At 37.0% G+C, this 13,393-nt stretch overlaps 2 protein-coding genes across 5 annotated transcripts in view; both read right to left on the reverse strand.

The window, feature by feature from the left end:
• The window catches only part of PDCL2 (phosducin like 2), a 46,001-nt gene extending 39,999 nt beyond the window's left edge, over positions 1–6,002 (reverse strand). The window contains exons 1-2 of the mRNA XM_032399319.1: positions 5,910–6,002; positions 4,041–4,106 (exon numbers count right to left, since the gene is read on the reverse strand). Of these exons, the coding sequence (XP_032255210.1) occupies positions 4,041–4,106; positions 5,910–6,002 (159 nt within the window). The remainder of the gene's footprint in view (positions 1–4,040; positions 4,107–5,909) is intronic.
• Positions 6,003–9,227: 3,225 nt separating this feature from the next.
• Positions 9,228–13,393, reverse strand: part of NMU (neuromedin U) — a 195,331-nt gene continuing 191,165 nt past the window's right edge. For all 4 annotated transcript variants that reach the window (XM_032400408.1, XM_032400409.1, XM_032400407.1 and 1 more), the window contains 2 exons: positions 12,403–12,442; positions 9,228–9,315 (listed from right to left, as the gene is read on the reverse strand). In XM_032400408.1, the coding sequence (XP_032256299.1) occupies positions 12,407–12,442 (36 nt within the window). In that variant the 3' untranslated portion in view covers positions 9,228–9,315; positions 12,403–12,406. The remainder of the gene's footprint in view (positions 9,316–12,402; positions 12,443–13,393) is intronic.

A 13,393-nucleotide genomic window follows, 5' to 3' on the forward strand; every position in this document is an offset into this window, starting at 1 on the left:
ATATGATAATTCTATGCATAACTTTTTGAGGAACTACCGTAATGTTTTCCACAGCAGTTGCACTATTTTACATTTCCACCAGCAATGCACAAGGGTTTCAATTTCTCCACATCCTCATCAACCAACATTTGTCATTTCTGTTTTGGTAATTGTTATCCTATGAGTGTGGTCTCTCATTGTGATTTTGATTTATTTATTTTTATTTTTTTCAAAGATTTATTTATTTATTTTAGAGAGAGAGAGAGAGAGCACAAGCAGGAGGGGCAGAGGGCGAGGGAGAGAAAATCCCAGGCAGACTCTGTCCTGAACATGAAGCTTGATATGGGGCTTAATCTCATGACTCTGAGATCATGACCAGAGCTGAAACCAAGATTTGGATGCTTAACTTACTATGCCACCCAGGTGCCCCTATTTATTTTTATTTTTAAATTTTTTAATGTATTTTTTTTTTTACATAAGCTCTACACCCAATGTGGGGCTTGAACTCACAACCCCAAGATCAAGAGTCACAGGTTCTACCGACTGAGCTAGCTAGGTGCCCTTGTGATTTTGATTTATAGTTCTCTAACAATTAATGATATTGAGCAGCTTCTTATGTGCTTATTGGCCATTTGTGTATCTTCTTTGAAGAGATATATATTCAAATTCTTTGCCCATTTTTAAAAATCTTTTATTTAATTTTTTTATGAAGACAATTGTTTAAGAACAGTTTTAGGTTTACAACAAAATTTAGAGGAAGGTACAGAGATTTCCCATATACCCTTGTCCCCCACATATGCATAAACTCTCCCATTATCAACATCCTCCACCAGAGTCTTACCTTTGTTTATTTTTTTTTCCAAAGATTTTATTTATTTATTTGACAGAGAGAGACACAGCGAGAGAGGGAACACAAGTAGGGGGAGTGGGAGAGGGAGAAGCAGGCCTCCTGCCAAGCAGGGAGCCCAATGCAGGGCTCGATCCCAGGACCCTGGGATCATGACCTGAGCTGAAGGCAGACGTCCAATGACTGAGACACCCAGGCACCCCTGTTACCTTTGTTTAAAGCAAATTCTTCATTTAAAGCCAAAATAAGGGGCACCTGGCTGATTCAGTTGGTTGGGCGTCTGCCTTTGGCTTGGGTCGTGATCCCAGGGTCCTGGGATCAAGCCCTGAGTCAGGCTCCCTGCTTAGCAGGAAGTCTGCTTGTCCCTCTCCCTCTGTTGCTCCCCCTGCTTATGCTCTCTTGCTCTCATTCTCTCAAATAAATAAAATCTTTAATAAATAAGTAAATAAATAAAATGTTGTTTCAACATTTTTTAAAAAGCCAAAATAAAACAGCAACTATTTTTTTTTATTAAGACTTTATTTTTTAAGCAGTTTTAGGTTCACAGCAAAACTGAATGGAAGATACAGTGATTTCCAATATACCTTCTGCCCCACACATGCACAGCCTCCACCTTTACCAACATCCTCCACTGAAATGACACGTTTGTTACATCAGCACATCAGAATCACCTGAAATCTATAGTGTATATTATGGTTCCCTTTGGGTATATATTCTGTGAGTTTGGGAAAATGCATGATGACATGTATTCATCATTATGGTATCATACAGTGTATTTTCCCTGCACTAAAAATCCTCTGTGCTTGGCCTACTCATCCCTTCCCCACTTTCAACCAGTGACCTTTTGAAAGTCTCCATAGTTTTCCAAAATGGTGTATAGTTGGGTTCATACAGTTTGTGGCCTTCTCAGATAGGCTTCTTTCACTTAGTAATATGCATTTAAGGTTCCTCTATGTCTTTTCATGGCTTGATAACTCATTTCCTTTTAAGCACTAAATAATGTTCTATTTTCTGGATATACCACATTTGTTTATTTATCCATTCACCTACTGAAGGACATCTTGGTTTGCTTCCAAGTTTTGGCAATGATGAATAAAGCTGTTATTAACACCCAAGTGCAGGTTTTTGTGTGGACATAACTTTTCAGCTCTTTTGGGTAAACACCAAGGAATGTGATTGCTGGGTTGAATGGTAAGAATATGTATAATTTTATAAGAAACTGTCTTCCAAAGGCTATATCACTTTGCATTCCCACCAGCCATAAATGAGAGTCCCTGTTGCTCCACATCTTTGCCAGCATTTAGTGTTGTCAGTGCTCCAGATTTTGCCCATTCTAATAGGTGTGTAGTGGTCTCTTATTTTAATTTACATTTCCTTGATGACATAGATGTGGAGCATCCTTTCATATGATTATTTTTAAATGCCTTGTCCTTTTGATATTGAATTTTAAGAGTTCTTTATATATTCTGGATATTAATATTTTATCAAATATATAATTTACAAATATTTTCTCCATTCTGTGGTTTGTATTTTTGCTCAATTGATAGAGCAATGTCCTCTGATGCATAAAAGTTTTAAATTTTTATGAAGTCCAATTTATTTATTTTTTCTTTGTTTGGTCTGTTTTTTTGGTGTCACATCCAAGAAATCATTGCCAATCCAATTTCACGGCGATTTCCCCCTGTTTTCTTCTAAGTGTTCTGTAGTTTTAGTTCTTACATCTAGGTCTTTGATCCTTTTTCAGTTAACTCTTGTTTATAATGTGAGTTAGAAGCCCAACTTCATTCGTTTGCATGTGGATATCCAGTTTTCCCAGCGCCATTTGTCAAAAGACTATCCTTTCACTTGAATGACCTCAGCATTGTTGCAAATCATTTGACCAGTGAGGGTTTCTGTCTGGGCTAATTTATTCCATTGGTCTATATGTCTGTCTTCTGTCAGTACCACATGGTTTCGATTACTGCTGCTTTGCAGTATATTTTGAAATGCGAAATTGGGTCCTCCAACTTTGTTCACCGTTTAAAAGACTGTTTCAGCTATTCCGGGTCTCCTAAGATTTCATATGAATTTTAAGATGGGTTTCGACAAAAAATGTTATTGGGATTTTGGTAGGGATTACAATGAACCTGTAGACTGTTTGGGGAAGTACTGACACATTAACAATTTAAATCTTCCAATCTATGAAAATGGGTTGTTTTCTACTTATTTATGTCTTCTTTAATTTCTTTTAGCAGTGTTTTGTAGTTTTCAGTGTACAAGTCTTTTGCCTTCTTGGTTACATTTATTCCTAAGTATTTTATTTTTTTTAAAGATTTATTTATTTATTTGTCAGTGAGAGAGAGAGAGAGTACACAAACAGGGGGAGCAGCAGAGGGAGAGGGAGAAGCAGGCTCCAGCTAAGCAAGGAGCCCAATGCGGGAGTTGATCCTAGAATCTTGGGATCATGACCTAAGCCAAAGGCAGATGCTTAACAGACTGAGCCACCCAGGTGTCCCTATTCCTAAGTATTTTATTCTTTTTGATGCAAATATATAGGGAATTGCTTTCTTAATTTTTTTTTTGATTATTCATTGTAGTGTATAGATATGTCTTCACCAAATTTTTAAGCTCACTACTCCCTGCAGGTAATTTCAATCTAGTCTTTTACTTTTTTAAACTAAGAAACATAATTGTTTTATAACCTGAACAAAAGTCTTCTGTTGGTTCATGTTCATGGTGCCCTGTTTCCTTTGTGTGCTTGGTTACTTTTGATTGATTTCTGACAACTTACCTGAGGGAATTCTTTGAGGCCTAAGATAAAGATAGCTCCTACACAGAGGATTTTTTATTTCTTCCAGGCATTTATAGGCACTAAGTATATAACTAATATATATATATATATATATATCAAATTCATAATTTGAGGCTTGCTAGACCCCAGACAATATGCCTTAGGTTGTAATCTATGTGAGAGTTGCCTTGGGCCACAACTTCTTGGGGACAGGTATTATTCCTTTTCTTTTTCTCTCCTGTTCCACTAAGCATCAAGACAACCTTCCCTGAGTTCCCGTAGACATGAGTTTATCTCTTGTTCCTACTCCTATTAGTCTACCATCCTTTGGTGGACCATAACCCTTTGATTCCTTCTCACCCTGTGACTATACCCAGGATCAAAACACAGACTGCTAATGCCTTCAGTATAAAAGTGGCTTTGGAACTGTGGAAATCCATTTACCTCATTTTCCAATTTCCCTTCAGTTTTGGTCTCATAGTTTCTTACTATCATGTCATCCCTTTGATGCTTTTAAGGAAATATGTTTTACATGTTAGCCAGCATTTTTACTTGTATGCAGCAGGAGTAGCTCACTAGCATCAAAAATTCCAGCACTACCTTTTTAAAAAACTCCCTCTGCACTTGACATCCCCTACCATCTTCTGTTTTCTCCTCCATGGTTAAACTTCTTGAAACAATTGTCTACATAAGCTGTAACCACTTCCACCTCCCATTAACTCTTCAACCCACTCCAAAGTTTGCTTCCGATACTTTCAAAAGTGCTCTAGCTAATGTCACCTACAAGCTCCATGTTGTTCATGTCAATGGATATTCGTTGTATTTGATCTCTTAAGCAGAACTGGAGAGACTTTGCCATTCCTTTCTTGTTAAAATGGTCTTTCTTGATATTCTTGATGCCACATTCTTATGGTTTTATACCTTCTCTGCTCTTCCTTAACTGATCTAGGAGTTCATTGCAATGGAATTTAACAGTAAATGCTCTATAGTCTATTTTTTCCTTCACTTTTAGAAATTATCTATGAAATTTTATCAGATAGAAATAAGTACCAGGGCGCCTGGGTGGCTCAGTCGGTTAAAGCGTCTGCCTTCGGCTCAGGTCATGATCCCAGAATCCTGGGATGGAGCCTTGCATCGGGCTCTCTGCTCAGCGGGGAGCCTGCTTCTCCCTCTGCCTCTGCCGCTCCCCCTGCTTGTGCTCTCTCCCTCTCTCTCTCAAATAAACAAATAAAATCTTAAAAAAAAAAATAGGTACCACAATCTATTTAAAACTATTATGGCTTTTATCATACTACAAATAGTTAACATCTGTCTCCCTTATATTCCCTCATAGTAAACTCTTTTAGGATAAGTCCATAACTAAACATAAACACTGAATAACTGGCTGTTGAATAAATCAATGAATAAATGAACAAAGGTTAACGTGCTGTTAAGTTCACTCTCAATTATATGTTGGCCTATTTCTTGAAGAGCAGGTATAAATCCAGACAAATTTGCAACGTTTTCACAGACTGGATAAAATGTACTTGCTAGGAATCTATTATTAACACAAAAGGACTATCCATTAAAAATTATATGTAATTTATGTTCAAAATATTCTAGTAAATTATACAGTATATGCAAATAAAAAATAAATATGTAAAACAAGAAAAATCACAGTGGTTTTAATTTGGGGGAGCAGGTGGGAAGAAGCTGTTTCTGAAAGTCAGAAAGAGAATTTTACTCTGACAAAAGAAGAAACAAAGGCACAGGCTTTTCTGGTTAATAAGGAAGCTTTAGACAGAGGAGCCTCCTCCTAAGGAATAAATGGAAGTCTAACAGAGCTTTTGCAATCAGGTAGGAGAACTCCAGGACAGTTGGTCTCTCTCAAGACAATGCAACTACTGGGTTTCCGTTCTGATTTTTTTTTAAGGTAAGGGAGCAGAATATTTAAATTGAATTACACTTGGGCTAAAGTTGCTGGTCTATTTCTCAAGTCAGAGCAGCAGTCCAGCTCCAAGGACACAGGTGTGAAACACAATCCTCAAAAACTCTGAATGCTTCCCCCCAGTGACAAACCGAAGTCTTGAATGTTGAAAAATGGTGTTCTCCTGGAGTCAATCCGGACTTCCCTCAAACCTCGACAAAGACGCACGCAAAATTTAGCTCGTACCAGGACAAATGTTAGAAGCCACCCATTGCGGGCCGCCCCCCACCTTGGTGCTCACTGTAGGCCCAGACGGGGACTCCCCTGGGTGCCCACCTGCATGGTGTTCCCCTTCGCCCCTCACGTGCCGGCGTCGTCCTGCCCCTGGCGAAGGACTCCTGACTCACACCGAAGTCTCCTTCAAGCTGGAAGCCAGCCAGGTCTAGCGGTTGCCGCCGCCCAAGGGGAGGGGGAGGGGAGAGCAAGGGCCTCCTACGCATGCGCGCCACCGGGTGCAGCTTTGTTGCCAGGCAACGTGGAGGCGCGGCCTGGCGGGGTTGCTGTGGGTACAGATGCACCAGGTCCGGGGCATCTATCCTAAGCGGTGCCTCACCTGTTTGCAGTCTAGTACTGGTGCTCGTATTCCTCCCACCCTTCCTTCCACCACCACCAAATCAAGTTGTTTCAGAGTTGTTTCAGAGCCTCTGGCACCCTTCAACCCCGGAGTCCTATCTTCATGGAGAAATAACAAAATCCTGGGGAGAGAACCCTCCAGAGGAGGGCTTCCTAACCTGGAGCCCATAGCCTATATTTGGATGGATTTTAAGGGATCCCTAACCCACAGCCCCCAGTTGTACATAATTTTGTTGTATGTGTACATTTGTTGGTTGGGGGAGGGGGTAGGAATTGGGGGTTTAGGACCAGAACTTTCATCAGATGCTCAATGGCTTTCCACCCCCATATTAAAAACCCACTCACTGCCTTAGAAGACAGGAACTCTGGCTTTAGGTAGGAAACCTAGACAGTCGGGTTCCTTGGCGGTTAGGTTAAGTAAAGGATGTTTACTGGGAGCCGCCAGGAATGGGAGGAAAACATTTCATGTTATCACCAAATAAGGTTATATACATGGTCACAGAGATCTACTGACAGGATTTGGAAAAGAAGAAAAAAATGTTTTTAGTGACACAATTTTATTTTTTTATTTTTTTAAAGATTTTATTTATTTATTTGACAGAGAGAGACACAGCGAGAGAGGGAACACAAGCAGGGGGAGTGGGAGAGGGAGAAGCAAGCTTCCCGCTGAGCGGGGAGCCCGATGCGGGGCTCGATCCCAGGACCCTGGGATCATGACCTGAGCTGAAGGCAGACGCTTAACGACTGAGCCATCCAGGCACCCCTAGTGACACAATTTTAAACTTGGGTTCAGTATTGGACCACTTCATGTGTAGTGCCCAGTTAATATTTAATACAAATCCTGTACTCCTGAGAGCCTATATATTTTGTTGTGTTTGTATATAAAATATTAATTTGCTAAATGTAAAATATTTTAAAGCATCCCACAATTTTTGTAACCATGTTTTGGTATTTTTTCTGCCTTTTTTTTTTTTTTTAAATATCCTGGGAGCCCTGAAAAATGTAAATGACTTAAGTCTCTCTGTATTTCTAAGAGGCCCTGGGAACTGCTTAAATTAATATTTGATTCCCTTTTATTTTGACAATCCAAAATCCACGCTAGTTGAATTATCACTGTGTGTAGCACTAACTAATGTTGCCCTATATATTTGTGGCTTTAGAGCAGGAGGCCCTCGAGCCTCTCAAGTCCCCATCTTTCAAAGCAATTCATTTTTAAAATTTTTTATCTTCTTCCTTACATTCTTTGCATGGGTTGACAAGAAGTGAAATTCAGGGACTTTGTTAGTAAAAGGCATAATTTAAGCTGTAATTATTTTTTTTATTTTTTAAAGATTTTATTTATTTATTTGACAGAGAGAGACAGCGAGAGAGGGAACACAAGCAGGGAGAGTGGGAGAGGGAGAAGCAGGCTTCCCGCTGAGCAGGGAGCCTGATGTGGGACTCGATCCCAGGACCCGGGGATCATGACCTGAGCTGAAGGCAGACACTTAACGACTGAGCCACCCAGGCGCCCCTTAAGCTGTAATTATTGGTCGGCATTAGAAGATAAAGCTTTGTGAGGGTCTCTACCCTGAAGAAGTTAAGACAATCCTACCCACTCTAGAGCCAACCTCCCCTAATCAGCCAGCCTGCTTGGTGGTGGAGGAGGTTATCCAAGAGGGGAGTCAGAAGGGAAAAATCCAGGGGAACCTGAAGGGAGATAATCTCAGCATCCATCTGAGGTTAATTCTGTGTCCAATAAACACTGATTTTGATGTCAAAAGTTTTCCAAGTGTGTTCATGATCCTCTACTAGTGAGATTTTCTTTCTGGCAACGGACAAGACTGGTTGCCTTTCAGATATTGCAGGGTAAAGTGACTTTTTTTTAAGATAAATTGAACACTACTAGGTGGTAGAAAAAGCTAAACCCTGATATTTTTGTAGCAATCAGACATCTCTCGGTAGATAAATCAGAACTTGCTTATTGGACTATTTTGATGGATAATGGCCAAATTCTCCAACTAGTGTAGTTTTAGTGGGTAGTCACATTCTAAGATAGTTAGCTACTGGACTCTATAGGATTTATAAGAGCTGGTGATTTTGTCACTGACGAAATCCAAATAGGATGAACTAAAACAGCTCATTAAAACTCAACTCTCTTCTGAGTGCCTTTAATAAAAATGAAAAAAGAGCATGTGTGCCAGTACAGTTGACCCTGAACCACACCGGGGTTAGGAGGACCCCCTGCACAGTCAAAATCTCCCAGACTTAACTGCTAATAGCCTACTGTTGACCAGAAACCTTACAAATAACATAGTCAATGAGCACATATTTTGTATATATATTATATGCTGTATTCTTACAATAAAGTAAGCTAGAGAAAAGAAAATGTTATTAACAAAATAATAAGAGGAAATAGGGGCACCTGGGTGGCTCCGTCAGTTGAGTGTTCCTTTGACTCTAGATTTTGGCTTAGGTCATGATCTCAGAGTTGTGGGATTGAGCCCCAAGTTGGGCTCCCCGCTCAGCAGCAGGGAGTCTGCTTGAGATACTCTCTCTCCCTCCCCCTCCCCCCCCCCCCGCTTGTGTGCATGCTCTCTCTCTCTCTCTCTCAAAATAAATAAATTATTTTAAAAAATAAGAGGAAATACACTTACTGTACTGTACTGTATTTTTTGAAAAAAGTCCATGTATAGGTGGATCTTGCAGTTCAAACCTGTGTTGTTCAAGGGTCAACTGTACTGTCAAAAGCTGCAGGGATCTAAGGAACATCATTATTTAGAGCTTTATTACATAAGAAAAAAATATTTTAAGATGCTTTTAAAATTGTCAACAAATTGGGGCGCCTGGGTGGCTCAGTCATTAAGCGTCTGCCTTCGGCTTGGGTCATGATCCCGGGGTCCTGGTATCGAGCCCCGCATCAGGCTCCCTGCTCGGCGGGAAGCCTGCTTCTCCCTCTCCCACTCCCCCTGCTTGTGTTCCCTCTCTCGCTGTCTCTCTCTCTCTGTCAAATAAATAAAACCTTTAAAAAAAAAATTGTCAACAAATTAAACATAATCTCAACCAACTTTTATTGAGAATGTTTACAACACAGGGATTCTCAAACATGATAAGTTTAACAAGGATTGTTTCTGAGAAGAAAAAAAAATGTTAACATTTTGCATTCCCTGGTGCCGCTTCTGTGGAAAATAGTTGGTTATCCTGTATAAAAAGAAAAATTAAATTTAGAGTCAAGTATAAGTGAGTATGTGAAGGTGTGTATGTAATGTTAGTATACAGACATTTCTATAAAAATTTCTTCATGTATGATAAAATTGACATCAGAGAGATTTCTCAGCTATTCTTCAGTCTGTATATTTTTAGCTATTAATCTCTCTCTGATAGAACACTTATCCTATATGTCTGTATTTTCCAAAATTTTACAGTATTTAACTATAGAAAAGTGGTTTCCTAAAGTTCATTGATGCCAATAAGATTTATGAATAAAGGGCGCCTGGGTGGCTCAGTTGTTTAAGCAACTGCCTTCGGCTCAGGTCGTGATCCTGGAGTCCCGGAATCGAGCCCCACATCGGGCTCCCTGCTCAGCAGGGAGTCTTCTTCTCCCTCTGATTCTCCCCCCTCTCATGCTCTCTTTCTATCATTATCTCTCTCAAAAAAAAAAAAAAAAACTTAAAAAAAAGATTTATGAATAAAATATTTCAAAAGTTGCAGTTACTCCTCATGTATTTATTTCCTTTTGTGCAATTAAATCATCCTATTTTATGTCTAACCATTTTCTAAGTAAGTATAAATCCTCAGGACAGAGTAAGACCTCAGATAATCAGATGAGAAAAACAAAGAAAAAATGATTATTGAACTGTTTCGCTACTGACAAAATAAAATGAAATCTTAAGTGGCTAGTCCGTGTAAGCCCTAATCTTGAAAAAAATCCAAATAAAGCTATTTTCCTCAAAGAGAAGTTTTTACTAAATTAACCAAATCGCGGATTAAATTCCATTTCACATTTGTGAGCACTCTACCACTTGGTTTGGTGTTACAAGCACAGACATTTTTTCCATTTAGTATTAAACTATTTTTTGGTTTCACATTTTATAAATGTCTCTACTTTGTAATATTATAAAAGATAGCTTCTTTTCCATTATCCTTTTGTTCTTAGTGCCTTAAAAAAAGGGAAAAAATTTAAAAATAAATAAATAAATAAAGGAAAAAATTAAGAATATATTTGCTCATATTTCTGATGTGAACAGGCCTTTGCTGAAACAGGAATTAATGCCAAATATAGTCTGAAAATTTAAGTTCCTAATTATGTCCCATGAACACATTAAATTTTTTCTTCATTTTTTCAATATATTTGTCTCTTTTATTTCTCTTATCTAACTGAGTTGGCTAATGAATAAGAACTGCATTAAATAAAAGGTGACAGATTATTTTTGTTTTGTTCCTGACAACAGAAATTCTCCATAGTGTTTTACTATCAAGACTGCTACTGACTTTGAGACCATTATATAAATAATGTTAATAAAGATTCACCTCTTTCTATAAGATGTTCTTTTAAAACAGCAGACATTAATGTGGAATTTTGAGCTGATTAAATAATTTTTCTTCTAATAGTGAAAATATTTTAATAGATCTCCTAATGTTTAACCAACCTGAGTTGTTAGAACAAACTTCATTTCTATGGAGTTACATGATTTTAAAAATATACTGCTGAATACAATTTACTAATATTTCTTTAACATTTTTGCATTGATATTTATATAGGATTACTTACAGTTTCCTTTTTTATACTACTTTTATAAGGTTTTGGTATTAGTATTGCTGGCTTCATAAAAAATATTTTGAGATTTTCTTCTGTGTCTGAGCTATAAAAATTCAAAATCTATTGGTCTACTACTTTTAAGGGGGGAGTTTCTAGATAATGTTTTCAATTTTTTTCCATGGTCATTAGTCTGTTCAGAGGGTTTTTTTTTTTTTTCTTTCTTCTGACATCAATTTTGGTAGTACCTACTTTACTAGACAATCTTCCATTTTATTCAGGTTTTCAAACTGATAGGCACAGAGATTTGCAAAGTACTGTTTTATGATTTCCATTTCTTCTATATCTGTTTTAATTTCCTTACTTTCATTTATATGTTTGTATATTTATGGTTTCTCTTTTTTCTTGATCAAGGTAGGCTAATTAGGTTAGTTTATTTTATTTTTTGCAAATAATTGGATTTTGCTTTACCAGTTCTTCTATTTTACTATTTTATAATGTATTAATTTCATTTTTCATTTTATAATTTTCTTCCTTTTGCTGTCCTGAGGTTCACCTTGTTCTTTTTTAACTTTTTGAACTACATCCTTAATTCACTCATCTTTCTTGCTTGATAGCATTTAAAGCCTTGAATTTTCTACTGAATATGGCTTTGGCAGAGTCCCATAAGTTTTAACATGCAATGTTTTTATTATCTCTTTATTTTCTGGATATTGTATAATTTTTGGTATTACCTTCATTAGTTAGAAATAGTGCATTTTGATTTTTGTTTCTATGAGAAAATACTAAGAATTTTAACATTCTTAAGCTAACTATGTATTTAAAGGTTGAGATAGTGATATGAAAAAAATATTTGCAAAAATATGTTAAGCATAGAATCTGCATTTAAGATTACATGAAGTTAATAGAATATTCTTTTATTTGTGTGGTATAAATTTATCAATCTGCATTTGGGTTTAATTTCAAAATTCACGGCTAATAAGATATTAGGATTAACATATTTATTAAATATGTAGGGCCACCCATATATCTACTATATCTCCAGACTTGATGTGGAAACTCTGAGTCCCAAAGTAGAAGTCATGTTCTTATGTCTTTCCACATTTTCTTAGTTCTCTAGAAGTGGTAAATCACAGCTTTTATAAAGAATCTTTGAATACAGGTCACTTGGAAGGCAGAAATGCATTCAATCTGTAAGTTCTGGCCCATTATTGTGGATACTGATTACCACAGTAAGAATACAATCCCTGACATATTACTTGCACGATAAATGATGATAAGGTCAATGTCTACAAAACCAGTGAGGACTATTGTGGCATAGTCCGAGGAACATGGACAAAGCAAATCTGGCCCTAAAATACTGACATTTTCCATCATATAAAGCCCCCATTGCCCCTATAACAGTAGTATGTATATAGAATATTAATGTACACATGCAATCAAGTAATAGAAATATACTGAGCATAGTTTAATTTGTGAATATCTGAAAATGACAGAAATTTTCAAACTGGGTTGAATTGGGAAGTACATACCATTTTAAATGTAACCTTCTGAACTTCTTCCATTGCGTGGCTAGAAAAATAATAAATAAGAAATAAATCAGTGTAACTAAGGAGTGAAGTTAACTTTCATACAAAGCAACCTAATGATTTTGATGGGTGTTATTATTTCTTCTTTTATCTAGTTTTGTTCTTCCTTCCATCCATTCTCCAATTTGTTGTTAGAATTCGTTTCCAAAATGCAAATCTTACCATATGGCTCTTCTTAGCCTAACAATAAAGTTGAAATTCCTTAGTTAACTATTTCACTGGCTAATTCCTGTTGATTTTTCAAATTCGGCCCTTAAAGCCTTCTCTGTACTCCTCCACTCTCTGGCCTGGGTTAAATACCTTTCTTTTAGAAACCTCAGCCCCTGGAATGAAGGTGCATTTAACATAGTATTTTGTATTTGTTTATTTATCAATTTTCTCTATTAGACTGTAAACTCTTAGAGCATAAGAATGGAATCCTATCTATCTGTATGCTTCTAGTCTTTGCAACATTGCCTAGCACCCAGTAGAAATTCAAAAAACTTCTAAATGAATGAATAAAAAATCTCTGGTAATATAGTAAGGATACAAACATTTTAGAAAGTAAAGCTCCTTAGAAAGAAACTCATATTTTGTACACAATTTGGACAAACAAAATACTAAATGCAATTACGAAGTTTTGTCTACTTACAGCCTCTAGTATAGTTGATTCTTTTACTTTTAAAAACTTATGAAAATAGTCATAACTCTTCCAGTCTCCTGAATCAAATATTTAGTAAATGATTCTTTGGAACTTAAGGAGTAATGCATCTTTAAGACACTCATTTCCTACACATGAAATTTTATAGAACTAAACTGTTTAATAGGTGAATGTCACTTGGGATATTTACAAACATGAGTGGATTAGAGAAAAGATCAGAGATACCATAATATTAAAACAATACAGTGCGGGAAGAAGTGAATCTCAGACTAGAACACCTGATTTCAAATATCT

The sequence above is a fragment of the Phoca vitulina genome, unplaced genomic scaffold (assembly GCF_004348235.1).
Source record: "Phoca vitulina isolate PV1807 unplaced genomic scaffold, GSC_HSeal_1.0 scaffold3, whole genome shotgun sequence".
NCBI lineage: Eukaryota > Metazoa > Chordata > Mammalia > Carnivora > Phocidae > Phoca > Phoca vitulina.